Source organism: Fundulus heteroclitus, chromosome 20 (assembly GCF_011125445.2).
Source record: "Fundulus heteroclitus isolate FHET01 chromosome 20, MU-UCD_Fhet_4.1, whole genome shotgun sequence".
NCBI classification, from domain to species: Eukaryota; Metazoa; Chordata; class Actinopteri; order Cyprinodontiformes; family Fundulidae; genus Fundulus; species Fundulus heteroclitus.
In genome coordinates, this window is record NC_046380.1 from 1,428,527 (window position 1) to 1,441,187 (window position 12,661).

Sequence of the window (12,661 nt, forward strand, 5' to 3'; positions counted from 1 at the left end):
TTTCCCAGAGCTGTGAGGACTATCGCCCCCTGCTGGAAACGCTACAAACCCACGACTGATGCTGCCTGTTTGCACACCAGTTATTCCTGTAAATTAAATGTTATGATCACTGCAGAGATTTTGCTGCGGGCATGAAAGCACCATCCTGGGAACGTTGAGGCAATAATTCATGCAACACAGTAAATCACGTCGTTCACATAGGGACTGATAGCAGACCTTTTGGACTCTGGTACGGGTCTAATCAGAACCTAAAGACTATTTGCACGCTGTGACCCGCTTTACATCCTGACTAAAAAAATTTTAAAAAAATCAGCGGTAACACATGGTGACAATAAAGATTCTTATATCACGTTTTATTCTAGAATGTATTTCTATGTGGTTGTACATGTGAATATTGTGTAGATTATGGAAAAAAAAACTTTGTAGTGGCATTCCATGTATGGGAATATATGACATTGTTCCTATAAAAATGAAACTATCCAGTTGTTGACTGAACAGCTGCTTTTCTCTGCGCTCCAAACACACAGAGGGAGAAAATCTGCAGGAAATCCATCGCCCACTCAGACGTAAAGACGCACTGCTGGTTGATTCCTAGCAGAATTACTTCTTAGCTTCATGCACTGATAAAAACATCCTGACAAAACATTTATCTATTACTGTATTTGTTGCTTTGATCACAGCTTAGCCCCGAGATGGAGATCTAAACTAAAACTGTAGGGCGCTGTGCTTTTATGTCTTGTAAGATAGAATCACCTTAAAAGGCCTTGGATTACATGCCGTAATGGACCATTTGAAGGCAGATGGTAGAACGGGCTCCTCTGGTGCATTCTGAGGAAGAACCAGCGCTTTTACCGTCTGAACCCGTTCACATTTCCTGACATAGTTCATGCTGAAACTCTCCGACTTTCATTCTGAGGAAAGCAGCTGATATTCACACGTCTGTGGTTTTTAAAGACCTAAATCTGTCCATCATGGCGGGTCGTACAGAGAGCCGCTGTTTTGTGAACCCGTCAGGCTGCAGGAGGATGAACGCCTCCTGGAACAAGTCATTTATCTCTGTGGTAGACAGAACATGTAGAAAAATGTAGGCTCCGTCCCTTAGAGCACAGTGAAACAGTTTTAATGCTCTCTGCTTGAATTGGAGCTAATTTACGGGTGATTGTAGCCAGAGAGGCTCTGATTGACCCAACATCACCAGTTAAGCATGTCGCTGATTCATGCCGACAGCTGAGAGTCACCTGGCACTTCGCCTCCATCCAACCCGCATCAATCCTTCATCAATCTCCATCATCCCTGAGGTCCGCTTCTCCAGCCCGGTATCTGGAGACGTCTCAGGAATTCATCCATCATGGCTTCTCCAGCCTCCAAATTAAACTCTGTCATCAAGCATCACCGACTGTTCACATCCAACCAATCTGATCAATATCCCTGTAACTCCCGTTCATTCGGTTTGAGAGGCGGATTTTGTTGGGATCTCAGAGTTAATTGTTTAACCAGACAAAGGCCTCTGAACAAGATGGACACCAGCGTCTCGCCTCCAGACAGCATGAAGCTCGTCCAGGTGGGAAAACCTCCGGAGGATTCAGAACAGGACAGTTCATCAATCCAAGGATAAGTGGGCGGAGTGGGCGGAGAACGAGACAGAAACGTTTCGGCGCAGACATCCGTCAGGTTTGGTGGAGCAACATGACGAGACATCTTCACGGTCAGGCAGCTCCCAGCAGACCCTGCAAGGACGAGGTGACCCAGAAACAATAAAGACAAGCAGGCCAGCGCTGTGATTAAGGTACCAGTTGGTTTTATTATTACAATGCACACTCCATAAGCAAAAAAGTCTTGGCATCCTGCAATAACCAACGTCATGACAGCATGAGTCGGTGGCGTGAGGCTGCATGGAGCAGTCGCTGCACAACGCCCAACGCCATTATTGCAAAGGGTCACTTTCAAATGGACCTCAGACAGAAGGATGGAGAACTGAAACAAACCACACGGCTCCTTCCATCGCTGTGTTAGGGGTACATTAGAGATGCAAACACAGCAAAACAATCCGACAGGAAATGTGACCCATGACAAGAAAAAAAAGTGTAAATAACTGAATCATGAACTAAGCTAAAAGAAATCAAAGAAGACTAATCATTAATTGTGATCATTTTAATAAACTATTTGAGGCTGTATCAAAAAGTAATTAAAAAAATGTTTCATTGCTTTTTCTTGGAGGAACTGGCTGGAAACTCAATGTTTTTTTCTTTTCCTGAATCTCAGCAACAATTATCTCCGTTGCGTCCGGAAACAAATCTGAAATAAATGCTTCAGTTCTGGGAGAGTCCCAATGGCACGTAGAAAAATAACTATCCCTGGTTTACAGTACATTTCTGGGCTGTAGTCCCGCCGTACCGCAGAGGAAAGGCCAACCTGCGCCGACGCTAAGCCGTGAACACCCGTTAAAACCCGGATGGGTTTAACACTGACCGGGTCCATGCAGTCCACTGATGGACCGGACCCAGAGGAACCGACGGGTCCACAACCAACACCAGCGGGCATCAGAGGTGGACGGATGAATGGAGCAGTAGGGCTGCAGGCGGTCACCAGAACCTTACAGGATGGAGGCCTACCAGGGTCACATTGAGCTGGTCCAGTGATCTGGAACATCAGAACCAGAACCACGCAGACACCGGGCTCTGCTTTGTAACAGGGGTACCCAGCCCACTGCTCAACATGACCCTCCAGAACTTCATCAGGTTCTGCCCTCAGTGTGAATCACTGTGGGGCGCTGCAGTCACTGCCTGTAACGCCGTCACATCTCAACTTTTACGTAACGCAGACCGAATTCTGGACCGACTGGATTATTCTTTCTGGGCCGGGGAGTGTGTTACAGATCAGATTCACTCATTTAGAGACGGAACAAGGAAGCGTTTCAGGATTAGATACCTGTTAACGGCCCACATAACAGAACCGCTTTTCTATCATTTAAAACCATCCTCAGCGGCTGAGATACCACCAGAACCCAATCGGATGTTTCTAACTCTGAAAACTGTCTCCTCTCCAACGGTTAGATCGGGACCCTGGTTATTTATTAGTTAGTAAACCTCATAGTTTATGAAACCAAAAGTACAGATTGTGCCAAGACCGGCTTTATCTCACGTATTAGAGCAAACTGCCGTCCTGATCAGCGATGGTCGGATCAGAGATGACTAAGGCATTATTCCAGGATTTCATGGTTGCTATGTTGTTCTGCCCGCTGAGCCCCCCCCCCCCCCCCCCACCCAGTTCTTCTCATCTGTCGTTTCAGAATCAGCTGAAGGGACAAAATGTTGTGGCTGATTTGTCTTGTAGAAATACGGGAATAAAAAAATTCACCCCCAAGGATTCAGGAAGATAATCCTGTCTCGATTCTTTCCACCCAAAATAAAACCGTCTTCCATAAATGCAGTGAACTTAAAAACAGAACAAATGGTTACTCATCTCTACGGCGTTTTAGGCTACCTTGTTATTCTCAGCTTTGCTAGAAATTGTGAATAAGGATAGAAACAGATAAATAGAGTTAAAAGGCAAACCGCTATGAATCCGAATCAACACACACACTCGTTCACACGCGCACATCTGGGCCTCCGCTTGGTCTGCGTCGCCTGCGGTGGCGAGTTGAGATCCTCAGACCTGGAGGAGAATCTGACGCCAGCAGAGGTGCGCTGACACGTTATTCTGCTCTGGTGTCGTTTAAAAGCGGGACACAACAAAGGCTGTTAGGCAACACTTCAGTCCAGTGAGAAAGAAAACCAGTTCCTGGGAAAAAGAAGAACGTAAAATAGAATCCAGTATTCAAATCTAAGAAAATAAAATCAGACGCTGAGGAGGGAGAGTGGCTCTCCCAGGTGTTTCTTCTGAGCAGCTGGGTGGAACCATAAGCCCACTGGGATGAGACTTGTCCAGGCCATCGCAGGACCTGGGCTACCACAGAACCAGTAGTCCCTCAAAGCAGGTCCGACATCCCAAACCCACCCAGACCATAGTCTCCTGTTGTTTTGGAACTTTAGCACCTCTTGACATCTCTTCCTGTAAAAGTCCAGACAGAAACCAGCACAGTTCCTGGAGCTTCCCTCCACCCTCTCAGGGGAGGGGCCAACAAGTCTTAGGGGGGCACGTAGGGGGGTGGGGATCTGTAGGGAGTCATGTTCTTTGGACGAGAGCCCTTGCCCTCCATGGGAGCGGTGAAGGGAGGTGGGGGCTGGTAAGGGGGAGCGTTGGGGTCCTCGTCTCGCAGAGCCGTGTACTCCCCCAGCAGCTCCTGGTTGAGGGGAGTGGTCTCCGGACTGGCCATGTTGGGGTATTCAGGGGGGGGCAGAGGGGGCTTCTCTTCCTGGAGGATCAGGGGCATACTGGAGGAGGGAGGAGGCTTGGAGTCATCCAGCTCATCTGCGAAGATGATAGGCACCCCCTTTTTGATGAAGGTGGCCTGATCCTCAATGGTGAGCTTGCCCCGCCGCTTCTTCCTGTAGCAGATCATCGCAAAGATTCCTGCGATCAGCAAGATGGCCGCCACCACCACAGCAGGGATGACTGTGTGAAGGTAGACATCATCTGTGCTGTGCCGGCTCGATCCCAGACCTGGAGTAACCGCTGAAGGTTCTGGGATCTCGATCTCTGCGGGCGGGATGAAGGAGTATGTCCGGCAGCTTGCTTTGCCCCGCACCTTCACCTCCAACGGACTGAACTCAGGCCCCATATAGTTCCTGAACCTCTGTGAGGGTCTTCCATCTGCATCTCCAAGCGTCCTGCTCATATTTCTGAGTTGTTCTTTTGGACATGGGTGCTGGGGGAGGCTGGTGTTTGTCCATTCTACCACAATCGACCCTTTGCTGATGTTCCTTAAACTCACTGTGCTGCTGTTGCGGTCCCCCAGTACGTACGCCAGCTTCTTGACCAGCAGGATCTTCTTGTGGATGTCGTTAGTGACCGACCGGGGGTCTCCTTCAAAGCGGGCTGTGAACAGGACCGGAGTTTTGTCGTTGGCAGGCCAGCGGTTCACTCTCACTTCAAAGGCGTCGATGGCATCCAGTCCACCTTTGTCGGTCGCCTGCATGAAGTACTCGTGTTTCCCAATGTGGCGGACGTCAGGCAGGCCGTACAGCAGCTGGCTGGTGGTGTTGAACTGGATCCAGGATTCGTCTCCAACCCCTTCATTGTACTTCTGTTTCAGGGTGAGACGCAGCTTGTCCGTTGGTCCGTCCTCTTTATCAAAGAACGTATCAGAAGGGATTTTAACCTCGAAATAGGTGCCCACCAGTGCGTTGACCTGGTCAATGGGGTTCCTCAGGATGGGCGCTTCATTGGATGGATCATGGATGACACCAGGTGATGGGGAACTGACCGTGGGCGCGCTGGATGTGGAGGTCATTGGAGTGGTGATGGGCTTCCTAGGTTTCTTGGAGGGCTTTTTGGGTGGAATGGGCGGTATGGCGGTGGGTACCACATAGGTGGGCCTGGCCACGGTTGGCTGAATGGAAATGGTGCTGGTGGTCTCAATTACTCTTGTTGGTTGAGGTGGCCCCAGGGTTGGGGTGTGGGCAATGGGGTCACGGATTCTGATTGTGGGCTTTCCTGGAAGGGGCACGGGTCCTCGTACAGGAGGGGCAGAACTTTCTGTAGGTGCAGCAATAGAAGGAGAGGAGAGGGTTGGGACGATCCTCACTGGAGGTTCCACTGCTGTCGTCGGAGGAAGCACAGCCAGAATGGGCGTCGGAGTGTTGTTCAGCTGTCTTCTCACACGCTTTGGGACGTGCGGCTTCTTGTTAGCAATGTGCCATCCCACCACAGGGTACCCCAGCTTGGCAGACATTGCACCTTCTTTAGCTGGACCCTGGACACTGTCGATATCTGGAACAGTGGTCTGGTCCAATGAGCAGCCGAGCTTCCAGGACAGAAGAGCCCCGTTCTCCACCACCTGAAAAAACAAACACTAGTGATGAAGTCATTGGGTTTCAGAGAGGGGCAAAAAAGCTGAATATGCTGCAACGGTACAACTTATTCATTTTCTTAAAGAGCGTAGGAACCTTTCATCGCTCTGACAGCTGATTGGGAGAGTTTATTTTTCTGAATAAATTGCTGCAGAACCTGTATCAGGTTAGGAAGCTCCTAAAACCTTTCAAAGGCTCAACAACTGCATAAAATATCATGCTGGGTTTAAGACCTGCTGAGGGCTACAGGTCTTTTATGGCCAGAAAGGTAAATCTTTAAACTGAAGAGGTTTTACTCACTTTTCCCTGACTGTACACTCAGTAAAATATTGTGTTTTGCAGATATAGCAGCTTTTGTCTTTGTGGTGACAAATCACATTTGGCATCATCATGTGGAGAGAACAGATGGATATAAATTATTTACAAAGATGTTCAGAAAGTAAAGAAGCAGTGATCAGCACTGGTGAAGCTGTGAAAGAGTCTGGCTGAAACAGCCCATCAGTGCAATCTATGCAGCAGAAAGACGGCTGTGAAACAGAAGCTGATGTGCTGAAGTCATTGTGTTCCCCTGTCAGCATCTCCTCTTAGCATCCCCTGTTAGCCTCCATTGTTAGCATCGCCCGTTGGCATCGCCCATTGGCATCTCCTTATATAGCAGCCCCTATTAAAATCCCCTGTTAGCATCTCCTCTTAGCCTCCCTTTCAGCATCAGCATCCCCTGTTAGCATCAACTGTTAGCATCTCCTCTTAGCATCCACTGTTAGCCTCCATTGTTACCATCTCCTGTTAGCATCGACTACTAGCATTGCCCGTTAGCATCGCCGTAACGTCGCCTGTTAGCCTCCCCTGTTAGCATCGCCTGCAAGCATCCCCTGTTAGCATCGCCCGTTAGCATCAGCCGTTAGCATCGCCGTTAACGTCGCCTGTTAGCCTCCCTTGTTAGCATCGCCCGTTAGCATCAGCCGTTAGCATCGCCTGTTAGCATCAACTGTTAGCCTCCCCTGTTAGCATCGCCTGCTAGCATCTCATGCTGAGAATTTTGCATCTGAAAGAAGAGTTTTCCAGATGGTCTGGACCTTTAAGTTGAGAGGTCAATCTGCAGAGAAGGCCAGTAATCAAACATGTTGCCGCCAGGGCAGAGCTTGCCCAGCATCGGCACCAGATGGGCCTGACTGCATCTCCTTGCAAAGTGAGATGAAGATTCCTGGACATGAAAGGCAGCAAGGGAGCAAAGAAAACCCTCAATTACAGATCGAATCTGTGCAGAAGTACCAGGATGGACAGAAGATGACTGTCAGAGGGCTGTTTTATCTTCTGATTGCTGGGAACATCTGGAGTAGAAAGGCTGAGAGCTACCAGTAGTCCTGTGTGGTGCAACCATCAAGTATCCCTATCTGATGAGTGGCTGCTCCTCCCGTTCCTGTCCAAGAACTCTGCCTTATATAAAGAACAGGATCAAAATGTCCTCCAAGACCAGCGGACAGTTTGGAGAGGATCTGTGGTTTAATCTGTGGGGACAGATCAGAACCCCACCAGCAAACTGGGATCAGTTCCCAGCATTAAGGAAGAGAACGGATCGATGTCGGTCAGGATTTGGTCCAGCAACCAGAGCATCAAGAGAAGTTCAGAAGTTAAGAATAACCAGTAAGAATATTTATCTTCTATAGAAATCAGAAGAAATGATTAAAGCTTTTAAATTAGTGACAGTTAGCCCAGAAAGCTGGAAAAAAAAAACTAACAGTGTTGAAACTGGAAACGTGTTGATCCACCGACCTTTTTGGCGTTGCCTGGACCTGCCATGAACGCAGACATGTCAAACAGCCTGTTGTTGACCACGGGCAGCATCTTCATGAACTGCAGCTCCACTCCAGAGAAGCTCCTCATGTTGTCCAGGAGCTCCACCCTCTGCTCCGAGCTCATCTTTGTTAGATCAGCGTCCAGAATCACCGTCAGGACCGTGACGGGCTCCTCGTCGCTGCACATGAACGGCTGCAGGTGAGCCTCGACGGCTGCCTGGTTGGACAGCGGCGGAGACGAGTCTGCGTCAAAGTGGTCCTCAGGGTGCACCTCGATGGAGAACACCTCTGAGGAGGAGGAGGGGGGCTTGGTGTGGTTGGAGATGGTCACAGAGATGTAGTGGACTCCTTTATCCTCCTCCAGAGGGAGCCCCCGCAGGATTCGGCTGCTGACATCCCAGTGCAGCCAGGCGGGCAGGGACTCCTTCCCCACCTCGGTCACCTGGAAGACAAACCAGACGCAGGGAATAAACAGACGTTCCAAAACACAAAGGCTTTTACAGGAGATACATTTGGGAATCACTGCTTGGGACTGACGTTGGGCACCTAGAAAACAGAGAAGAAACCTTCTAGGATGAGTTTTAGTGGACAGGCCGTCACCTCTAAGAGACCCCAGACACGTTTCTGTGACGCAGAGAGAGGCTGGCTTTCCTCAGCGCCACCTTAACCAGGAGGCAGCAGTAAATCACAGTATCCGTTCCAGGTACCTGCCGTAGCCAGACAATAAATCCACATCAACCCCCCCCACCCTACACCACCACACATGCAAACACAAGTGGAGCTCTGAATTGTGATTTAAGCCAGGCTAAAATTAAAATAAGTCTTCCAATTACGAGGCTGGTAGGGGGCTGATGGGGAGAAATGGATCACGGGGGAGTGACAATGCAGCCACACAAATAAATTCAAAAACAAGAGTGGAAGCCCCCCACCCCTTCAACAAATTAATTCTGCGGCTAATAAATCCTGGTTAATAAATTATGCAGGGACGCTGCTCCCAGGATGCATCATTACGGCTCTAACCAGCTCAGGAGCAGCAAACACAAGCAGACGGAGCTCAACGTTTGGTTTCAGTCAGGTGTTCTCATCTTTTACAGTCTGTCCTGGAGACGGATCGTCCCCGGACCCCTGATAAGACAGCGGTTAGGCCTCCTCATCAGAGAACAGACACAGGACCAGACGATCAGCCTCGCCTCCTCTCCTTCCCTTTGAAGCCAGGCTGAGGTTTTCTAAAAGAGGTTCCACACCTTTCTGGGAGATAAAAGCCAACAAATCCCATTCTGAGGGAGAACCAGAGCTGATGAGGAGCTTCCATCACAGCTTCTACAGACAGAGGGGACCAAAGCAGTGATATCTGACCATGATGCACAGAGCCATGGATGGAGAAAACCAAACAGCATCAGCCCAGAGGCTATGAAGCACATCATCTCCTGCCAGGCTGGAGTCAGCAGGGATGATGGTGTGGTCTGATGTGCAGCTGCAGAAGCTGGACGCCCTGCAGTCACTGAACGTACCCGGTTCACCAGAATGTTCTGGTGTCAAACAAGAGTCCGTCTGTCCTACAGCTGAAGCTTGGTTCATCAACAGGGGCGGGTCGGGAGGATTCCCCACCGGCTGGTCTGTTTCAGGCTGGACCGGCTGGTGGTCGTAATAAAATATAAAACATGAAGAGCGGGCAGCATGGCTGCAGCAGGTCACCAAACACTTCCTACACGGCCCTCTCCTGACCTGAAACACAGCCAGGTAGGTAACAGGTGTTTGCACTAAATTAGATTAAACCTCTTCAGAGCCGAGGACGTTTTGGCATCTTAGAAGCTAGACCTGAAATGAACCAGGTCGCTATAAGTCAGGATATAGCTTTAAAGGTATACTATGCAACCGGGGTTGATTTTCCAGCGAGGCTCCCCCAAGAGGGCGAAAGTAAAAGTGCACTGTCATAAAGATGCTCAGCTGTTCTGGTTTCTCCATCAAGCCAGGCGCGGTTGTTTTGAGCTTAGCAGACAGGCGAACGCAACGAAAAGTAAAAAAAACGGCAGTACAAACAATGACTAACACAGTGAAGGTATGAACATCAAGCTTCTTGCAGCGCTATCTTGGCGAGGCGACCGCCGCCGCCTCGCCAGTTTTATTATTATTATTATTTTTTTTTTTTTTATGTTGGCGAGACGCTACCGCCACTGCCTCTCCAAGCCGCAGCCGCCGCGGTAGCGTCTCGCCAACATAAAAAAAGATTATTATAATAATAATAATAATAATAATAATAATAATAATAATAATAATAATAAAACTCGATATGCTTGCATGTTTATTTGACCGGCTGAGCGGAGCGGGGGGGGGGGGGAGACAAACTTTGCACCGCTGACCGGCTGAGCGGAGCGGCGCGCATATCGAGTTAGTTTTATTTTTTTGTTATTATTTTTTTGGAATGTCGGCGAGGCGGTAGCGTGAGGGAAACTCTACAATGTTACTAACAATCGCATCAGCAGAAACGCGAGGTCCGCGTCAGCCTTGCAGCCTTCTATGTTCACCCGTGTACGACTCCTCTCTCTGTCCAGAGCCCTTTTCCTCTTTCTTGCCTGCTCCAACATGGGCTTTCGCTGTTTTCTCGCTGGTTCCGCCATGATAACTGCACAAATATCGCCACTGCGCTACCAACGAGCACGCCGTTCACTGCGGGCGTGTAGCAGTTCTCTCCGTAAAGCAAGACCGACTCTCGTGATGCACACGAGACTACTGAGCCTGTGTGTGCGGGCCGACTGCTCCTGCAATTGCAAGTGCGGTATTTCCCCCACAGACCACCAGGGCAGCCGAGAAAACCTTAGTTCAACCTGAAATGACTCATTTAATCATCCAAAACGGTATGGAACATATTAATTAACTGAAAAATGTTGCATAGTATGCCTTTAAGCTTTTAGTACATTTTTATAAACTGAAAATTGTTTTTATTTCTATCATTAAATTAAATAGGTTAAAAATGTGTTTTTATACTGCAAATAAAGTATTCCTCTCAAAATTATGGTTCCACTATCATCCATAGTGCCATCGGATGAATTTACACCCCAGAAGGAAAAAGGTTCCCATCCTTAAACCTGCCTTTGTGTAAATATCAGGATATCAGAAAAAAAATAAAAATAAAAATACTTTATGCAAAAGAGAAGAACCTGAAATTAGTACCAGGTACCACTGATTAGTAAACAGCTAATCAGTGACAAACAGGCGGTCACAAGTAAACGTGTAACTAGTAGTAAACAGGTAACCAGTGGTAAACAGGTAACCGATAGTAACCAGGTAACCAATAGTAACCAGGTAACCAGTAGTAAATGGGTAACCAGTAGTAACCAGGTAACTAGTAATAAACAGGTAACCAGTGGTAAACAGGTAACCAGTGGTAAACAGGTAACTAGTAGTAACCAGGTAACCAGTAGTAAATGGGTAACCAGAAGTAACCAGGTAACTAGTAGTAAACAGGCAACCAGGAGTAAACAGGTAACTAGTAATAAACAGGTAGCCAGTGGTAAACGGGTAACTAGTAATAAACAGGTAACCAGTGGTAAACGGGTAACTAGTAGTAACCAGGTAACCAGTGGTAAACAGGTAACCAATAGTAACCAGGTAACCAGTGGTAAACAGGTAACCAGTAGTAAATGGGTAACCAGTAGTAACCAGGTAACTAGTAGTAAACAGGTAACCAGTGCTAAACAGGTAACCAATAGTAACCAGGTAACCGGGTAACCAGTAGTGAAAAGGTAACTATTAATAAACAGGTAACCAGTGGTAAACAGGTAACTAGTAATAAACAGGTAACCAGTGGTAAACAGGTAACCAGTAGTAACCAGGTAACCAGTAGTAAATGGGTAACCAGTAGTAAATGGGTAACCAGTAGTAAACAGGTAACCAGTGCTAAACAGGTAACCAATAGTAACCAGGTAACCGGGTAACCAGTAGTAACCGGGTAACCAGTAGTGAAAAGGTAACTAGTAATAAACAGGTAACCAGTGGTAAACGGGTAACTAGTAATAAACAGGTAACCAGTGGTAAACAGGTAACCAATAGTAACCAGGTAACCGGGTAACCAGTAGTAACCGGGTAACCAGTAGTGAAAAGGTAACTAGTAATAAACAGGTAACCAGTGGTAAACGGGTAACTAGTAATAAACAGGTAACCAGTGGTAAACAGGTAACCGGGTAACCAGTATTAACCAGTAGTCACCGGGTAACCTGTAGTAAATGGGTAACCAGTAATAAACAGGTAACCAGTGGTAACCAGGTAACCAATAGTAACCAGTAGTAACCAGTAGTAACAGTCCAGACTCGGGGATCAAATTAACAGAACTCCCTCCTCGTGTTTCCCTTCCAGCCATCATGACTCAATGTTTATGGAAATGAGTGAAAGCTGCAGATCTGGTAAACCAGGAGTGAAACTATTGCTGAAATCAGCAATACCCCTCAGTAACCCAGCAGACTCTCTCTGCTTTCATTCCTGAACATTGATGAACAGAATTCATCAATGTTCTACAGAGTTTCTCAGCACAAAGCTGGTCGTCCTGCAGCCGAGGCCTGAGCCTGCGCCTGAGCCTGCGCCTGCGCCGGCTCCAGGACGGGAGGAAACCCTGCAGGACGTAGCAGGACGTAGCAGGACCAAACGGGACAGAACTACTTTGTAGAAGCCGTTAAGGTGGCGGCAAGGACAGCTAAGGACGGAGACGATCAGGAGAGAAGCAACAAGCAGAGTTAATTTATTCCGAGCAGAGCGATAACCTCTGAGAGCTGCAGTTAAACGCCTCGTTCAGGAACTTCACTGCAGGGAAACCACTCCAACTGCCGGCTCTGAGCAGGAAGAGGTTTTCAGCATAATAGATGTTAATGTTGAGTCTGAAGAATGAACGGCAGCCTGAGTGCCGCAGCGAGCCACATCTGT

General features: G+C 48.1%; 1 protein-coding gene across 2 annotated transcripts in view; it reads right to left on the reverse strand.

Annotated features, from left to right (window-relative positions):
• Window positions 1-1,776: 1,776 nt before the first annotated feature.
• The window catches only part of dag1 (dystroglycan 1), a 37,610-nt gene continuing 26,725 nt past the window's right edge, over window positions 1,777-12,661 (reverse strand). For both annotated transcript variants that reach the window (XM_012851715.3, XM_021310133.2), the window contains exons 3-4: window positions 7,725-8,189; window positions 1,777-5,938 (exon numbers count right to left, since the gene is read on the reverse strand). In XM_012851715.3, the coding sequence (XP_012707169.2) occupies window positions 4,127-5,938; window positions 7,725-8,189 (2,277 nt within the window). In that variant the 3' untranslated portion in view covers window positions 1,777-4,126. The remainder of the gene's footprint in view (window positions 5,939-7,724; window positions 8,190-12,661) is intronic.